General features: G+C 44.3%; 1 protein-coding gene across 7 annotated transcripts in view; it reads left to right on the top strand.

Annotated features, from left to right (window-relative positions):
* Positions 1–18643, top strand: part of VPS13D (vacuolar protein sorting 13 homolog D) — a 273597-nt gene that overhangs the window by 240270 nt on the left and 14684 nt on the right. For all 7 annotated transcript variants that reach the window (XM_070768193.1, XM_070768192.1, XM_070768191.1 and 4 more), the window contains one exon: positions 17174–17305. In XM_070768193.1, coding sequence (XP_070624294.1) covers positions 17174–17305 — 132 coding nt within the window. The remainder of the gene's footprint in view (positions 1–17173; positions 17306–18643) is intronic.

The following is an 18643-nucleotide window of genomic DNA, read 5'->3' as shown; positions in this document are numbered from 1 at the left end:
ACACATCCTTAGAAGAATCTTGTGAAGCTTAGAGTCAACACTAAATAAATGCAGCCATCGAGACAAACTGTGGACCCCGGGGGTCCAGCACTGTTAGTCTTAGTGTCTTCTCACCTAAGATCGAAGGGGAAACGTGGATGTAAGAGAGCAGGTGGAGGTGGCAATCTGCTGTTTTTCCAAAGAGTACCCTTAGAGGTTCACATGCTCCTCTGCTTTAAGACCCCATGTTGAGTCTGAATGTGGTTTTTTCCCCCAAACACAGAGCCTTGCAATCATTCGGGGACTCACACGATGCCACAAGTTTAAAATGTGCCAGTTTCTTCTTATGCTCTGCCAGTTTTCTTAGTGGTAGCACAAGTGCCTGCACGCATGCCTACAGATGTGTGTGTATACATAAGCATGCGTGTGTGTAAAACGCTTGGAAGAAGTAAAGATGGGATCAGATTTTGCCTGGCAGAGCAACTAACATCTCTAGTAGCCTCTAAGCGTTTTCCCAAATGGGCTTTAATTGGTTTCCTTCTGTTCTATTTTTATTTTGTAGTCATCTTAATGTATAGGGAGCCAGCTCCTTCAAATGAGACATTTTATCATTAAAACGTGTCATTTCGTTTAACCGCCATGCACCCGGCTTCACCATTACCGATGGACGACTGGCAAGGAAGGGTTCTGAGTGGTGGTTCTCCTATGACCTCACCGCAGCTGTGACCCACCAGTCTGTGCTGCACATGGACCCAGACCAGAGCAGGCTGGTGGCCAAGTGTCAGACTGCACTGTGGGCTTGGCCCCTCCTCACCTGCCCCCAGTGGCCCTCGGCCCCACTGTGGCCTGTGGCATGAAGGCCCTCCTGGCCCACGTCGGCCTCGTGTGCTGATTAGACAGGAATCAGCAGATCTGTTGAGTGCGTGTTTAATGTGACACAGATGTGAAACAGGCTGCAGATCTTTCTGCTTTACAAATTTTCAGCTTTTTGCATTTCATCAGTGTTGCTTATTATTTACAGAATGTAACTTGAGACAGCAGAACAGATTGTAATTTTTAAAAAAGGTTTGGGGTGGGGGGGGTGGGTGATGGGGCCGCAGGGGATCTGGGAGGAAAAAAAAAAATCCAGTAGTGTGGAATGTTGTTTGCTGTCCAGACCAAACAAACCAGTTTGCCAAGGGTTGATGGACTATGGCAATCCGTCCCATTCATGTTCACACCGGCAGCACTTAATTATAAGGCAGCTTGACCTTCTTATCACCAAATAAAGAAGAATCTTTTGTTACCAGGTTGAACGTCATGGGAACAGGCAGAAACATACCCCTTGTCGAGGGCACCGAAGGCAATCACTTCGCTGCCAGCTTGGGTTCTGTTTTCTTCCTGTCCAGACAGACAGGACACCTTTGAACCGAATCCCCATTTGGACACATATATGTTCTCCTTGCCTCATTCCTGCTCTGGCTTTATATTCAGGCATTGTAACAAGAGCCAGAACAAAGAACAGTGTCTTCCTCAGCCTGAGAAATCCATGAGTGTCTTGAGGGCACAGCGTTCCACCCAAGTTGAAAAGGAAGGTGCTGTCTCTTGTTCGCAGAGGGTGGGTTCTCCAAGAGGTAGCCTTGATTCTGAAAAAGCTCAGGTTAAATTTGAAGACAAACCATAAAAAAATACCCACTGGTCAGAAGGAAGATGAGAGAGAGAGTAAGTGATATGTTTCTAGGTCAACAGAACCTAAGACTTGGGACTGAAATAATGAAAGCCACACAGTAAAAACTGCTTTGGAGAAGATCTCCATGGAATTTGAGCTGGTGCACAGAGTTGATCGCCTTGGTCAGAAGGTTCTGAGCTGCTTCAGTGCTGAGTGTCAACCCTGGACTGGACCATCTGTAGGGAGCCAGGTCCCTGGCCCGTTTCCAGAGTTCCAGGCCCCACTGCTCTTTTCCTTCCTGGAAAAGTACAGATGGTGCCTGGTCCCCCAGTACAACCAGGCAGCTGTCCAGTTGTCACTTCCCTCCACCCTGGGAGAACATGACTTGGTCAGTAACTTTCTAGTGTCTGTCCATGGGGAGATGATCAGCATTCCTGTGCCAGGAGTTCCTGGGTTATTACCAACTCCCAGCCCTTCCCCTGGCTGGGCGAAGAAGAGTCCCCCATTGGGCTGCCCCTTCTCAACCCCCCAACCCCCTTCAGAAGCAGCAGCTCTGGCTCCCCTGCTCCCGCTCCTGCACGGGCTCATGCCTTCAGTCTAGTCGTTTAGCGTCTGTGTGTGTGTTGAGCTGGGGTACAGCGAAGGGGCTGGAGTACGACTCACGGGAGAGACAGAAAGCTCTGGTCACACGGGGCTTCCATTCAGGTCTCACCACACTCTCCAGACCATGACTTGTTTCAAGCAGGAGGCTCCTCCCCAGAAAGGTTGGTGCCTGGAGAAGAGGGTATGTTCTGGCTGGCTCTGCGACCCTTTCAGGGTCTCAAGTCCAACCTCAGGGCCTGAAACATACCCTGTTTATCCCTGTGAGTGAGGAAGCAGTACGTAAACTTTCATTCTCATGAGTTGCTGATCTTCAGTGTCCTCATCCTTTTTTGAAGCATCTTTTCCTGGTCCCTCTTTCTCCTTTTCTACTTCACCTCGACCAGTACTCTCTGTTCAATAGTAAAAGTTTGTATGAAACTTCCAGTCTGAATAAACAGTTTGAAAGCAAACAAATCAGGGACTTCCTTGGTGGTCCAGTGGTTAAGAGTCCACCCTGCAATGCAGGGGATGCAGGGTTGATTCCCGGGTCGGGTAACTAAGATCCCACATGTTGCAGAGCCCATTCACTGCAACTCCTGAGTCTCCATGTCACAGCTAGAGAGTCCTTGCATCTCAACCAAAGGTCCCGATGACTCAGTGAAGATCCCATGTGCCACAACTAAGACCCAGTGCAGCCAAATAAATAACCAAACAAGTCACAAAGCAGGTCCTCAGAGGCTGCAGCACCCAGACCTGCTTGGTTTTGATCACAGGAGAGGGAGGCCCTTCATGCAACAGAGGGTGGAGACCTGGGGTTAGAGGTGGGAGTGGAGGCTAAGGACACAGCCTCCATCACCACCCCCTTCAGACACGGCCGTTCACTTTTCAGGGGTTGGATGCATTCAGGCAATCTTACAGACTTCATTTAGATAAAGTGTTCTATTTCTGAAAACCTCAGTTATGACTTTTATTAATGGCAATATTCTAAAACTATTCATTCCAATTCTAAAAATTTGACATTTAGTATAATTTACTGAGCTGCTAGATTGATTAGCTCTAGCTGCTTTTAAAAAGTTCTTCAAACAGATAAGGTGCAGATAGAGTAAGTCAGGTGAGTAAACACTTAAGCAGTAGTTCCTGTGGAAAACATGTATGCATCCCAACATTTGCTATTCCCCTTATGAATCATTCTTGCATATTCAGTAAGCCATGTTTTCCATAGTGTGCTGTCAGGCTGAAATTTCAAATCTGAGTTTTAAAAGTGATGTGTTTCGGTATTTCACATTGACTTCAGTTCAGTCGCTCAGTCATGGCCAACCCTTTGCCACCCCATGGACAGCAGCACGCCAGGCTTCCCTGTCCATCACCAACTCGCAGAGCTTACTCATACTCATGTCCATTGAGTCAGTGATACCATCCAACCATCTCATCCTCTGTCATCCCCTTCTCCTCCTGCCTTCAATCTTTCCCACCATCAGGGTCTTTTCTAGTGAGTCAGTTCTTCACATCAGGTGGCCACAGTATTGGAGTTTCAGCTTCAGCATCAGTCCTTCCAATGAATATTCAGTACTGATTTCCTTTAGGATGGATTGGTTGGATCTCTTTGTAGTCCAAGGGACTCTCAAGAGTCTTCTCCAACACCACAGTTTAAAAGCATCAATTCTTCGGGACTCAGCCTTCATAATGATCCAACTTTCACATCCATACATGACTGCTGGAAAAACTGTAGCTTTCACTAGACAGACCTTTGTTTGCAAAGTAGTGTCTTTGCTTTTTAATATGCAGTCTAGGTTGATCATGGCTTTTCTTCCAAGGAGCAAGCGTCTTTTAATTTCATGGCTGCAGTCACCATCTGCAGTGATTTTGGAGTCCCCCCAAAAATAAAGCCTGTCACTGTTTCCGTTGTTTCCCCATCTATTTGTCATGAAGTGATGGGACCGGATGCCTTGATCTTAGTTTTCTGAATGTTGAGTTTTAAGCCAGCTTTTCCCTCTCCTCTTTCCCTTTCATCAAGAGGCTTGATGCCATAAGGGTGGTGTCATCTGCATATCTGAGGTTATTGATATTTCTCCCATCAATCTGATTTCAGCTTGTGTTTCATCCAGCCCAGCATTTCACATGATGTACTCTGCATATAAGTTAAATAAGCAGGGTGACAGTATGCACCCTTGACATACTCCTTTCCTGATTTGGAACCAGTCTGTTGTTCCATGTCCAGTTCTAATTGTTACTTCTTGACCTGCATACAGATTCCTCAGGAGGCAGGTCAGGTGGTCTGGTATTCCCATCTCTTGAAGAATTTTCCACAGTTTGTGCTGATGCATACAGTCAAAGGCTTTGGCATAATCAATAAAGCAGAAGTGGATGTTTTTCTGGAACTCTCTTGCTTTTTTGATGACCCAACGAATGTTGTCAATTTGATCTCTGGTTCCTCTGCCTTTTCTAAATCCAGCTTGAACATCTGGAAGTTCACGATTCACATACTGTTGAAGCCTGGCTTGGAGAATTTTGAGCATTATTTTGCTAGCGTGTGAGATGAGTGCAATTGTGCGATAGTTTGGACATTCTTTGGCATTGCCTTTCTTTGGGATTGGAATGAAAATTGACCTTATCCAGTCCTGTGGCCATTGTTGAGTTTTCCAAATTTGCTGGCATATTGAGTGCAACACTTTCACAGCATCGTCTTTTAGGATTTGAAATAGCTCAACTGGGATTTCATCACCTCCACTAGCTCAGTTTATAGTGATATTTCCTAAAGCCCACTTGACTTAATATTCCAGGATGTCTGGCTCTAGGTGAGTGATCACACCATTGTCATTATCTGGGCCGTGAAGATCTTTTTTGTATAGTTCTTCTACGTATTCTTGTCAACTCATCTTAATATCTTCTGCTTCTGTTGGGTCCATACCATTTTTGTCCTTTATTGTGCCCATCTTTGCATGAAATGTTTCCTTGGTATCTCTAATTTTCTTGAAGAAATCTCTGGTCTTTCCCATTCTATTGTTTTCCTCTATTTCTTTGCATTGATCACTGAGGAAGGCTTTCTTATCTCTCCTTGCTATTCTTTGGAACTCTGCATTCAAATGGGTATTATTTTCCTTTTCTCCTTTGCCTTTAGCTTCTCTTCTTTTCACAGCTATTTGTAAGCCCTCCTTAGACAACCATTTTGCCTTTTTGCATTTCTTTTTCTTGAGGATGGTCTTGATCACTGCCTCCTGTACAATGTCATGAACCTCCATCCATAGTTCTTCAGGCACTCTATCAGATCTAATCCCTTGAATCTATTTGTCACTTCCACTGGATAATCATAAGAAATTTGATTTAGGTCATACCTGAATGGTCTGGTGTTTTTTCCTACTGTCTTCAGTTTAAGTCTGAATTTGGCAATAAGGAGTTCATGATCTGAGCCACAGTCAGCTCCCCATCTTGTTTTTGCTGACTGTATAGAGCTTCTCCATCTTTGGCTGCAAAGCAAATAATCAATCGGATTTCGGTATTGACCCTCTGGTGATGTCCATTTGTAGAGTCTTCTCTTGTGTTGTTGGAAAAGGGTGTTTGCTATGACCAGTAATTACCCAGTAATTCTTAATAAGGGCATGGGAGACAGACAACTTTTGTGAGTACCTACTATGTGCCAGGGGCTTCTCTGTTGGCTCTGTGGTAAAGAATCCACCTGCCAATGCAGGAGATGTCAGTTTGATCCCTGGGTCAGGCAGATCCTCTGGAGAAATATGGACAAAGGAGCCTGGTCGGCTTCCTGCATGGGTTGCAAAAAAAGTTAGACGTGACTTAGCAACTAAACAACAATAGCTATGTACCAGACACTGTGCTATACACTTTTCATATATTAACTCAACAGTCGTAACCAAGTAAGTATTATATTCCCATTTATTGACAAGGAAACAAGGGCTGAGAGCAATCTGGTAACCTCTTCAGGATCACTCTGCTAATAAGTGACTGGATAGGGATTCAGGTCTGTTTGTCTTTTTCCAAAGCTTCATGTTCTTCCCTGTACCACCATGCTCCTAAATTTCATCCCTCTCTTAAAAGGGATCCAGCTTTTGGGAGAAGTTTGGTCATGTAAAGATTAAAAGAAAGTAATTATGTAATTATTTGCTAGACATCAATCTGAAAGCAATATGCTTTGTTTAATCAACTTCTTATCATTAATATTTGTACTTAATAGCTACAAAATAAGTTTACCAGGAAGTGTATTTTAGGCCCATGTGAAGCACCTTGGGATTGGCCTTAGAAGTGATAGGTTAGTAATGAAACTGACCATAGTTAGAGATTCCTGTAAGCCTTACACTGAATCAGAATGCTGTGCTTAAACATAAATGAAGCTTGTGTTTATAAACACCTTGTTTTTGTAGTGAAGATGTTGAAAGTTGCAAACTGCTTTGTAAGTTGTCAACTGCTTTTTGAAAATCAACCCCAGAATGCATGCAAAAGTTAGTCATTTCAGGACATCCAAGGCTATCAGGCTGTAATCTCAGTATCATATTGTCCACTTGATTGAAATTCTTTGTAGATTGAGTTTGCCTTACTCCTCCCCGCAGCTTCATGAACAGGTAGTTAGTGGACTAGGAGTAAAAGCTCTGAATTAGTCTCATTCTTAGAGTTTAAATCCCAGTCGTCATCTCTGTTGGCATTAGTCCTACCAGCTGTCAAAGTTGCAGTGTCATGGAGTCCCCCAAACATGTGTTAGGTTACAGGAACCCTTGACCCCTATAAACAAGTCAGGTGTGAATCCCACAATGGGAGAAAGCCCGGCCCAGGAAACGTCGTCCCCACTGCAGGATGTCAAGTCACAAAAAACTTAACAGCGATGGTCGTGTAATTTCTAACAATTCCATGAATCAGCATCTTTCCCGCATTTTTGGTTATAACAATACAATATGGAATTTTATGTGTTGTTACACACATGATTTCAGAGCTCTAGGGAGAGATAAGTAGAATGTTGACAAGAAAGCAAGAGGGAAAGGGGAATATTTCCATTTGAAGCGGTTTCCCCAATAAGAAAACTAAGAGAGAAGGACTGGATGTTGGCTCCCGGCCCATCTTGGTTTCAGCCACCGAGGCTAAGCTAAGTTAGGGCCCCTCTCGTGCACGCATGGCACCCTCTGCAGATACTCCATCATCATCATCATCAGTAGCATTTTATTGAGCACTTACTCTGTACCAGGCTTTTTTATAAGCACTGTACACGTATTGATTGACTTATTCCTCACAACAGCCCCATTAGTATCCGATTTTACAGATGACAAGTCCAAAGCTCCAAGAGGTTACACAGCCTGCAGTAGGTCACACAGTCTGTAAACGCTGGAACTGGGACTTGAACCCTGCTACCATGTTACACGCTCTGTCCTCAGGCTCCCCGGCCACATTATAATTGCTTGTTTCTGTTTCTCTTCCGTTAGACTCCAGGAAGCTCCCTGAGAACTCCATTCATCTCTGTATTCCTAAAGGCTCAGCACGGCCTATGCTCAGGAAAAGTTCATTAACTGGGATGATGGTGAGGGGCAGAGGCAGGTAGAAGTCATTCTCAAGGCTCTCAGTTTGGCTTCTCAGTAATTTCATTTAGGAACCAACCTCTACTGACAGAGGGTTTCTTTCTGCCCAACTGTTTTTTTTTTTTTTTTTCAATGTGTTCAAAATCCAAACTGTCATTGGGTATTTGGTATAATTTCCTCAGTTCAAGACTTAACGCAGCCAGAGCCCAGTTATCATTAAACTTACGGGTAGAATACTATCTCTGAGTACATTCTAGAAAGTAGAATTCTGTCTGTCATGCAACTATGGGGAAGAGTTTCTCCTGTAAACTGGCCAAACTTCAGAGGTCTCCACCCTATAGTAGAGTCTTCTTTGATTACAGTTTGTACTGAAGGGAGTAAAATGAGTTAGTGGAGAAGTCCTTTTCTACTTAGTCTTTGGAAGTGGATACAGTTATGAGAAGAAGGCTACAGGTCAGAGGTCAGATGTCACCCCTGGCATAGCAGGCTTGGTGATCGGTCTAGACACTGTGCTGCAGTGGATATCAGAAGTTTTAACCAATTCATACTCTCCAGTGTGGAGAATACTGTTGAGACAGACTTGAATTCCTTTTAGAGAACTGATAGATGTTTAACCCATTCAGTCAAGAATTCTAGTACTTTGTAGCTGGCATTCATTTGTTGTTCAGTCGCTAAGTCATGTCCAACTCTGCAACCCTGTGAACTGCAGCACGCCATGCTTACCTATCCTTCACTATCTCCCAGAGTTTGTTCAAACTCATGTCCATTGAGTCAGTAATGCTATCTAACCATCTCATCCTCTGCCACCTCCTTCTCCTCTTGCCCTCAATCTTTTCCAGCATCAGGGGCCTTCCAATGAGTCCATTCTTTGCATCAGATGGCCAAAGTATTAGAGCTTCAGAATCAGTCCTTTCAATGAATATTTAGGGTTGATTTCCTTTAGGACTGATTGGTTTGATCTCCTTGCTGTCAAAGGGACTCTCAAGAGTCTTCTCCAGCACCACAATTCAGAAGCATCAGTTCATTGACACTGAGTCTTTTTTATGGCCTGACTCTCTCATCCATGCATGACTATTGGAAAAACCATAGCTTTGACTATACGAACCTTTGTTGACAAAGTGATGTCTCTGCTTTTCAAATCACTATCTAGGTTTGTCATAGCTTTTCTTCCAAGATGCAGGAGTCTTTTTATTTTGTGGCAGCATTCACCATCCACAGTGATTTTGGAACCCAAGAAAATAAAATCTGTTACTGCTTGCACTTTTTCCCCATCTATTTGCCATGAAATGATGGGACCAGATGCCGAATACTAGACTGGATACCCATTCCCTTCAGGGGATCTTCCTGACTCAGGGATTGAAGCTGGGTCTCCTGCATTGCAGGCAGATTCTTTACCATCTGAGCCACCAGGGAAGCCCTGTCATTCATTAACAGCTAGTATTTAAAGAGAGAGTCTGGGTTGACCATCTCAGCCTAATTGTTTGTACTCAGTCTAGCACAAGTATATACAGGTAAAATGTTTAATTATAACAAAAGTTTCAGACACACACATAAAGTAAATGCAAGCACAATCCATCATCTTGCTGAGGTCCGTTCACAGTCCCTAAGGAAGATGGCAGTCATCAGTTGACTAAACATTCTCTTATGCTAGGAAGTCACATGTTTGACACACACACTTTGTCCTCATTTACTGATTGTTTTTTGAACTTCATTTGGTTGATAGACATGGGCCATGACAGATTCTTCAGCCAACTAATATCTTAACTCAAGCTGTACAGGGGTGTGTGTATGTGTGTACAACATCTGTCTTCAACTAATAGAACTATGACATGGTTACTCATCATAGAAGCGAAGAACAAATAATAGCTGGCCAACCGTTGACCCTCCGGCTGAAAGGCAGGATCAACCCAGTGGATGGAATTGGTTAGATCGCCCCATGTCACCTTGTTTGGATTTACTGCTGCTTCAAGAAAATGACAGGGATTGTTTTCATTACTCTGATCTTTGGCTTTGGCTCCAGTGAACGTCAGAGAGCAGTGGCCAGATGCAGAGCTGCTCTGCATTGATCTCCCCCTCTAGGTGGGTATCTGCAGTGTATCAGCCACTGTATCAGCAGCCCCTTCTCCCCCAGGGTGGGGAGTTGGGGGGAGAGTCGTCCATGCTGTACAGCCGGCGCTCTGACATTTCCATGGAGTTCAAAGCCCAAGTTCGTTTGGTGCTGACATTTTGGATTAACTGGTTGACTGGAACGCCTGCTTCTTTCTATACACTGTGAAATTTCTAAACCGCAGCAGCCGAGGGCTTAAAATGGCCGACAGACCCCCAGCTGGCAGCAATTAAGTGCACCGCGGCCCTTGGGCTAAACAAAGGTTTGTGGAGGCAGAGCTGCTGCCTTTGCAATAAGCCAGCTCCCGCCTTTTGTAAGCTCTCTTCTGTGTGAAGTGTTTGTCAGTGAGAGATGCCATCCCCTTATGAGAGATGAGTGGGTGGAGTTGTGCCACCTCTTGTGGAATAATTCGTTAACCCCAGGATGGTGGTACCAGGACCCTGCCCAAGAGGCATCATGTCTTACCAGCAAAGGTGATGGTGAGCTGGGAAGCCAGAAGACAGTCCCAGGACGTCCCAGCCCTGACGGGCAAGAGCAGCCCTGACGGGCAAGAGCAGCCCTGACGGGCAAGAGCAGCCTGGAGGCTGATCTTTCTGCTCTGCTCCACATCTGCACCTCTTTTCTTAATGGAATCCCTTGTGCTGTAGGTTGAAAGGGGAAGATGGGCATGAGAAGACAAGATGCTATTTGAAACCCATTCAAGCAGCAAAAAAACGTTAGAAGCTAGACCAATGCTATCTAATACGCTATTTAAATTTGAGCACATTTAAAGGAAAAAATTTAAATTCTGTTCCTCAGTCACACTGGCCACATTTCAAGTGTCAGTAGCCACACATGGCCAGTGGCTGTGTGCTGGACAGTGCTCCCCTGGACAGTACCAAAAGTGCTGGAAAGGATACAGGTTACTAGGCTCTCTGAAACGCATTGCTGGTGGGAGTGTAAATTGTTTCAGCCTCTCTGAAAACAGTTTGAATTATCTTGTTAGCTGAACATTCATGCCCTGTGGTCTAGCAAACAGCTCCTAAGTATGTACCCAAAGAAACTCTTGTCGAGGTTCACCAGGAAACAGGTATAGGAATGTACACAGCAGCATTGTTTGTAGTAGCAAAACCTGGAAATACTCCATGTGCCATCAACAGGAAGCTGGATGAGTGATGGTCTGTTCATACAGTGGAATAATTATAAGCCAGTACAATAACTGAATTATAGCTGCACACAGAAGAGTGATTGAATCTTAACAATAGGACTTCAAGGAGGAAGAAGTAAGTCTGCAAACATAAGAAGGTAGTGCCATCCTTTTTCAGAAGCCCCAAACAATGAAAATCAGAAAATGTAACAAGACTATACCAGAGCATACTTTGAAATGTGATACGACTCCATGCAGAAGGAAAGTAAAGGAATGGTAAGTGCAAGATAGAGAGTAGTGGCTATCTCAGAAGAGGAAAAGGAAAGAGGAATGGGGAGGGGGAGGAGAGGGAGAGGACCACACAGATAGACTCAAGGTATGGTCAGACAATGGGGTTTTCACACAAGGGATAGTGGTTTCACAGATGTTTATTATGTCATTTAAAATAAATAAAAAGCCAGTGATGATAGTGGGCCCTAAACTGAGGATAATGATGCGTCTAGTCCAGAAGTCCAGTTTAAAACAAAAAGAATGGAGTCCTTTCCTTCCAGATGCTAATAGGTTCATGGGAACATACAGGCAAGTGACTTAGGAACAGTGATCTAACTGGTTTTTTTGAACACCACTGAAGAACTATGGACAGAGTTTTGTGACATTATACAGGAAGCGGTGATCAAAACCATCCCCAAGAAAGAAATGCAAAAAGGCAAAATGATTGTCTGAGGAAGCCTTACAAATAGCTGAGAAAAGAAGAGAAGCAAAAGGCAAAGGAGAAAAGGAAAGATATATCCATCTGAATGCAGAGTTCCAAAGAATAGCAAGGAGAGATAAGAAAGCCTTCCTCAGTGATCAATGCAAAGAAATAGAGGAAAACAACAGAATGGGAAAGACTAGACATCTCTTCAAGAAAATTAGAGATACCAAGGGAACATTTCATGCAAAGATGGGCTCGATAAAGGACAGAAATGGTATGGACCTAACAAAAGCAGAAGATATTAAGAAGAGGTGGCAAGAATACACAGAAGAACTATGCAAAAAAGATCTTCATGGCCCAGATAATGACAATGGTGTGATGACTCACCTAGAGCCAGACATCCTGGAGTGTGAGGTCAAGTGGGCCTTAGGAAGCATCACTATGAACAAAACTAGTGGAGGTGATGAAATTCCAGTTGAACTATTTCAAATCCTAAAAGATGATGCTGTGAAAATGTTGCACTCAATATGCTAGCAAATTTGGAAAACTCAACAATGGCCACAGGACTGCAAAAGGTCAATTTTCATTCCAATCCCAAAGAAAGGCAATGCCAAAGAATGTTCAAACAATCGCACAGTTGCACTCATCTCACACACTAGCAAAGTAATGCTCAAAATTCTCCAAGCTAGGCTTCAATAGTATGTAAACTTCCAGATGTTCAAACTGGATTTAGAAAAGGCAGTGGAACCAGAGATCAAATTGCCAACATCCGTTGGGTCATCAAAAAAGCAAGAGAGTTCCAGAAAAACATCCACTTCTGCTTCATTGACTATGCTAAATCCTTTGTGCGGATCACAACTGTGGAAAATTCTTCAAGAGATGGGAATACCAGACCACCTTACCTTCCTCCTGAGGTCTGTATGCAGGCCAAGAAGCAACAGTTAGAACCGGACATGAAACAACAGACTGGTTCCAAATTGGTAAAGGCTGTATATTTTCACCCTGCTTATTTAACTTATATGCAGAGTACAGCATGTGAAATGCCGAGCTGGGTGAAGCACAAGCTGAAATCAAGATTGCCAAGAGAAATACCAATAACCCCAGATATGCAGATGATACCATGCTTATGGCAGAAAGTGAAGAGGAACTAAAGAGCCTCTTGATGAAAGTGAAAGAGGAGAGGGAAAAAGTTGGCTTAAACTCAACATTCAAAAAACAAATATCATGGCATCTGGTCCCATCACTTCATGGCAAATCAATGAGGAAACAATGGAAACAGAGAGACTTTATTTTCTTGGGCTCCAAAATCACTGCAGATGGTGACTGCAGCCATGAAATTACAAGATGCTTGCTCCTTGGGAGAAAAACTATGATCAACCTAGACAGCATATTAAAAAGCAGAGACATTACTTTACCGACAAAGGTCCATCTAGTCAGAGCTACAGTTTTTCCAGTAGTCATGTATTGATGTGAGAGTTGGACTATAAAGAAAGCTGAGCGCCGAAGAATTGATGCTTTTGAACTGTGGTGTTGGAGAAGACTCTTGAGAGTCCCTTGGACTGCAAGGAGATCCAACCAGTCCATTCTAAAGGAGATCAGCCCTGGGTGTTCTTTGGAAGGAATGATGCTAAAGCTGAAACTCCAGTACTTTGGCCACCTCATGCAAAGAGTTGACTCATTGGAAAAGACCCTGATGCTGGGAAAGATTGAAGGTGGGAAGAGAAGGGAACGACAGGATGAGATGGTTGGGTAGCATCACTGACTAGATGGACATGAGTTTGAGCATGCTCTAGGAGTTGATGATGGACAGGAAAGCCTGGCGTGCTGCAGTCCATGGAGTCACAAAGAGACATGACTGAGCGACTGAACTGAGCTGAACTGTATTCCTGAATCCCAGAGTGAACAGATTTAGGATTGTGACATGTACAGTCATCCTGATCTCAAAGGGTTATGCTCGAATTTTTAGTGCCATGGTCAATATATGAATAAAGCAGTTCCCATAACACATGAGGGCCTGCACTGAAGATGTCTCTTTAAACTTTCTGTTGGCTGAAGTCTGGAACTAAATTTTTTCACATGCAAATGGTTTTAACTCCTCCACTCCCCAGCCTCCCAACTTGGACCTCAGGAGGTTAACACTTTAATTAGGTTTCGGAGAAGTAGGAATCCTTTCTTGCCTACCAGCAATGATAAGGACATAGGAGACTGTGGAAAGAATGCCTTTAATCCATCTCTGTTTCTAGTAAGAATATATGTCTAGATCGCCTCTTATGAACGGGACCTTCAGGAGACCACAAGGGTGACTCCGTGTCCTCCCTCCTGTGTCTGTGTGGACAGTGAGCCTTGAATGCCACAGCAAGCAGCTCCAGGCAGCAGGATCTGAACACTCCACAACAACCTTCCCTTGGTGTTTGGTTGATCATGGAGTGAGGACCTGTTGGGGAGACAGATAAGAAAACTTAACAAACAGGCAGTGCATACCCATGAGGGAGCACATCTGGCATTCAGGTGTGTTTAGAGTTTGAAAGGTAGAAGATAATGCACTGGGCGTAGAGGGAAGAATGGATCACAGAACTCTGGGGACGGTGTGGAGGGAGGTTACCGAATCAAGACCATCTGTAGGCACCAGAGAGCTATTTGGTGACAATAGAGGGCCACTTACTTACATTCACAACTGTTCTGTGGTTGTTATTCATGGGATGTGGTTCTCAGAAGCGCAGATCCAGAAACGGGCCACCTCTCCTTGCCTGCTCTGGCTTCTCGGATCTCACCCAAGGAGGGCAGGACTCTCACTGAGTTTTCTCCTTCTTGGTAGCATGTTTTTTCCCTGCTTTGAATACTCATGAAAAGAATGTTTCTTCTAAGGAAAACATGTGTCAACAGAGATGTTCCTGTCATGTCTCTGCCTTCATGCGCCTTCTTTGTTTTGACTAGTTGACTGGCCAGACACACCCTTGACCTTTCCCTCAGGAAGTTGGGATTTGAGCTGGTTCATATTCTGCTTTAATTTTGTTGGCTTTCAAAGCTGAGCATTCATGGTCTGTAATCTCTTCAGCAAAGTTTGCATATCATCTCTTGTTTTTAGCTCAGTAGTCAAAGTGGCCTTTATACCTCTTCCCACCCCCACCTCCAAATGCCTTCATTCATCTATTCAGTTAATACTGCTGCTTCTCTACCATGAACCCAGGAATAAAACAAAATCCCTCCTCTCATGGAGCTTACATTCCAGGTGGAGAGCCAAGCAATAAGCAAATATTTTTTTTTAAGTGGGATGTGAAGCAAATATATTTTGAGCTCATGGCCAATTTAACCTGACTTGTTTTTGAAACAACTTGCTGTGAGGAGAAGGACAGGAGTGGAAACAGAATAAGTTACAAAACTATTGGAGCAATCCATTCCAAATCCAGAGATCATTTATCAGTTACAAGAGCGATAGAGAAAGAGAGAGATTTGGGGCATGTGTGAAAGTTGAGCCTTCGATCCTCCCAGTAGATCCAGAAGGATGTAGGGAGAGGAGTCAGGATGCAGCCTTATACTGAAAGACGTAGATGAGCACGCCTGGCAGGCCTCCTGAGGGCCTTTGGGCTTCGGCCACGGCACCCAGGCCTCTTCCAGGAGCTTCAGGGGTGATAGGATAGGAAGCCTGACTTGAGGAAAAGATGTGTTTTTAGCCTGTCCTAGACAGTGTTTGAAACGACGGTAGATGTTTCACTGGACCAGGAGATAAGAACAGAACTCAGTTACCTGGAAAAGCACTGCACAGTCCTTCCCCTGGTTTCTCTCCCACGCAGTGTTTTGCCAGCATCCTTACAACAACAGTTGTCCGGCGTTTGTGTGAAGGGTTAATGGCAGCCCTCTCTGCTGCCCTCCATATTTTCAGTCAGTTGCATGCTCAGTCACTCAGTTCATGTGTGACTCTTTGTGACCCCATGGACTGCATCCTGCCAGCCTCCTCTGTCCGTGGGATTTTCCAAGCAAGAATACTGGAGTGGGTTGCCATTTCCTTCTCCAGGGAATTTTCCTGACCCAGAGATTGAACCCCTGTCTCCTATGTCTCCTTCATTGGCAGGAGTCACCTGGGGAGCCCCCTTCAGTCAGTTGTTGGGATCTAAATAACCAGCAGTGGGCCTCAGTCTTAAAGAAGGAATTGAGACTGTGCACAGCAGGAGTACGTGAATATATCTTGTAATTAAAATTGGGTGTGTTTTTTTTTTTACCCATTCCCTTGGTGCAGATGATCAAAACTTCTTTTTAGTCTCACTCGGAGAACACAATTAGTAGTGTATTCTTGGGGCATCCTTTTTACTGAACTTTTTATAAAATTAATCACTGGATTTCTGGTTTCCAAGCCCAGATCAAGCATTACCCAGGTATGGAGCTTGAGCCCACGTGGCCTGGTAGGTGGAGTGTTGGCGTGGGCCTGGGAGGGCTTTTGAGTTGTCCTATCTTTACATCTCACCCATGGTGTGGCCTGTGGCAAATTTCTGCTTCTGTCCCTGTGTTTTTACCCTGATTTGCCTACCAGGCACTTTCCTGCCCCTGCAAGTAAGTCTCTTAGTTCATGATTCAGGAGTGGCAAGCCTCAGCCTCTCATTTAGATGTGTCTAGAGAGGGGTGTTTTGCTTCACTGGAATCCAGGAACAAATAATGAAAAGTACACCAAGTACAAGGCCGAGGACAGACCAGGCACACTCTTATCAGTCATCTGAAATATGCACAGCCTTTCCAAGACAAATATGGACTCCTGTTTCTAGGAAAACACCAGAAAGTACTTATCAATTACCCTGTATATGGTTTGTGGAAAAAGACAACACCAGCCTACCCTGAAAGCCATAGCAAAGCAGATTCCTCTGGGCAACCGACAGCTGAAGACCGTGAGTTGGAGCCCAGCCTGTGGCCTGGGACTGGTCCACGGAGTCTCTCTCCTCCCTCCTGCGATGCCTGTGTCCCTCCCCGACACCAGGCAGCTGAGCTCCTCCTAGAAGATGGGGAGCCTGATGTGTTCTCACTCACAGTCAAACCTCTCACACTTCTTCCTGACCTTTTCCAAGTCCAGAGGTGTCTCTCCAGAAGAGATCCCTAGAAAAACAGAGGGTGACCCAGAGTAAGTCCAGTAATAATAACAGTGACAAGAGTCACCATTGGTGGATAGCCCACATTCTGTCCAGCCCAGGCTTGATGGGCATAGTTTTGTTTGATCCTCGCAGCCATCCTGCAAGGTAGGTACTGTCATCCCATTTTACAGAGAGAACTAGAACTGGGGGTTGAAGAAGTGAACTGACTTGCCCATGATCACGTGTCTAGGAAATGGCAACGGTGAAGTTCTTGTTCAAAACTGGAGATTTTAACCACTTTCTTCCAAGTGCATTCACGGTGGGTACTGAATGTGGGTTTAATGCTGGTCAGCAGATTTAGAGCATGTCCTGTATGAAGTGGCGTTTTTATCTCAGACAAGGAAGGAAGGGAAGTCATTTTAGCATTAGCATGTAACCTCTTTGCTTTTCTGTCCACCTTCCCACCCTAGGACTCAAGCACAGAGGGTACGGAAGCCACGCTGCTGCACAGGGCCCCAGGGCCTGCTTCCTCGCTACTCGGAGAGCCAGGCAGAGGGCCAGGAGCAGCTCTTCAAACTAACAGACAACATACAAGATGAATTGTGAGTTGCGTCCGTGGGAAACCAGCCTTTTTGGTTCACCAGGTCATCTTCTCTGTCTCTGCGTCTGAGAAGTTTCTGTCCATTTCTGAGTATCATCATGACTCTGAGGCCTGGGAACTGGTCAGAGATTCCTTGGCCCAGATGGGTTTTTGTTTTGTTTTGTTTTCCTGCCACACCAGACAGCATGTAGAATCCTAGTTCCCCAACCAGGGATTGAACCCATGCACCCTGCATTGAAAGCAAGGAGTCCTAGTCACTGGACTATCAGGAAAGTCCCAAGCCCAGATGTTTTATACATTTAGATGTAACAGTGCTTCTCAAACTGAATTCCACAGCAGGACCTTAATGTTGGCATTCTCTTTCTAATTAGTTCAAAGAGAGAAGATAAAATGTTCTCAATCCAAAGATTTTTTCTTGCCCTGTAAAATTTTCCTAAACTTTGGTGTGCTGTTGTTGGCAGAAGAATGCTAGTTAAAACAAAACAGATTAACAAATAACAAACAACTAGTAGCTGAAAATTTTGGAAATGCAACGTTCTTAAGGTTGTTTTGCTACTCTTGAATGTGGAACCTTATATACTTAGGATCTTGTTATAATTTCAGTTAGTGAAGTTTTTCCTAATTGATATGTTTATTGTTGTGGAGTCGCTAACTCATATCTGACTCTTTGTGACCCCATGGACTGCAGCACACCAGGCTCCTCTGTCCTCCACTATCTCCTAGAGTTTGCTCAAACTCATGTCCATTGAGTCAGTGAGTATGCTGTTTAACCATCTCATCCTCTATTGTCCCCTTCTCCTCTTACCCTCAATCTTTCCCAGTATCAGGGTCTTTTCCAATGAGTCGGCTCTTCACGTTAGGTGGCCAAAGTATTGGAGTTTCAGCTTCAGCCTCAGCCCTTCCAATGAATATTCAGGGTTGATTTCCTTTAGGATTGACTGGTTTGATCTCCTTGTGATCCAAGGGACTCTCAAGAGTCTTCTCCAGTTGATATGATAGAATTCAGTATATCACTTTTTTGCAATATTCTTCCTTTAACATAAAATGCTCTATAACCTAAATAGATGTTAGAATCACCAGTCCAAAGAAAGCAGTTAGTTCTGCCCTAATAAATAGCAAAATGCTAGTTTAATTTCTTCGAATGCTTATTTATCTCAGGATAAACAAGGTAAGGAGGGTTTAGGACCATGAGGGGTTTTGGGGGGGTTTTTTTGGTTGATGAAAGGGTATCTGAAGTAGAAGTTAGCTCTTCAAAGAGTCTTCAGTGTCGTTGTTACTGATGTGTTAAGCTGACCTCATCTTATAGTTTCGTAGCAGTATTTGAATGGGAATATCGAAA

This window comes from Bos indicus, chromosome 16 (assembly GCF_029378745.1).
Source record: "Bos indicus isolate NIAB-ARS_2022 breed Sahiwal x Tharparkar chromosome 16, NIAB-ARS_B.indTharparkar_mat_pri_1.0, whole genome shotgun sequence".
Taxonomy (NCBI): domain Eukaryota; kingdom Metazoa; phylum Chordata; class Mammalia; order Artiodactyla; family Bovidae; genus Bos; species Bos indicus.
Note: the sequence above shows the minus strand (reverse complement) of the source record. Positions and strands in the feature narration are given on the sequence as shown.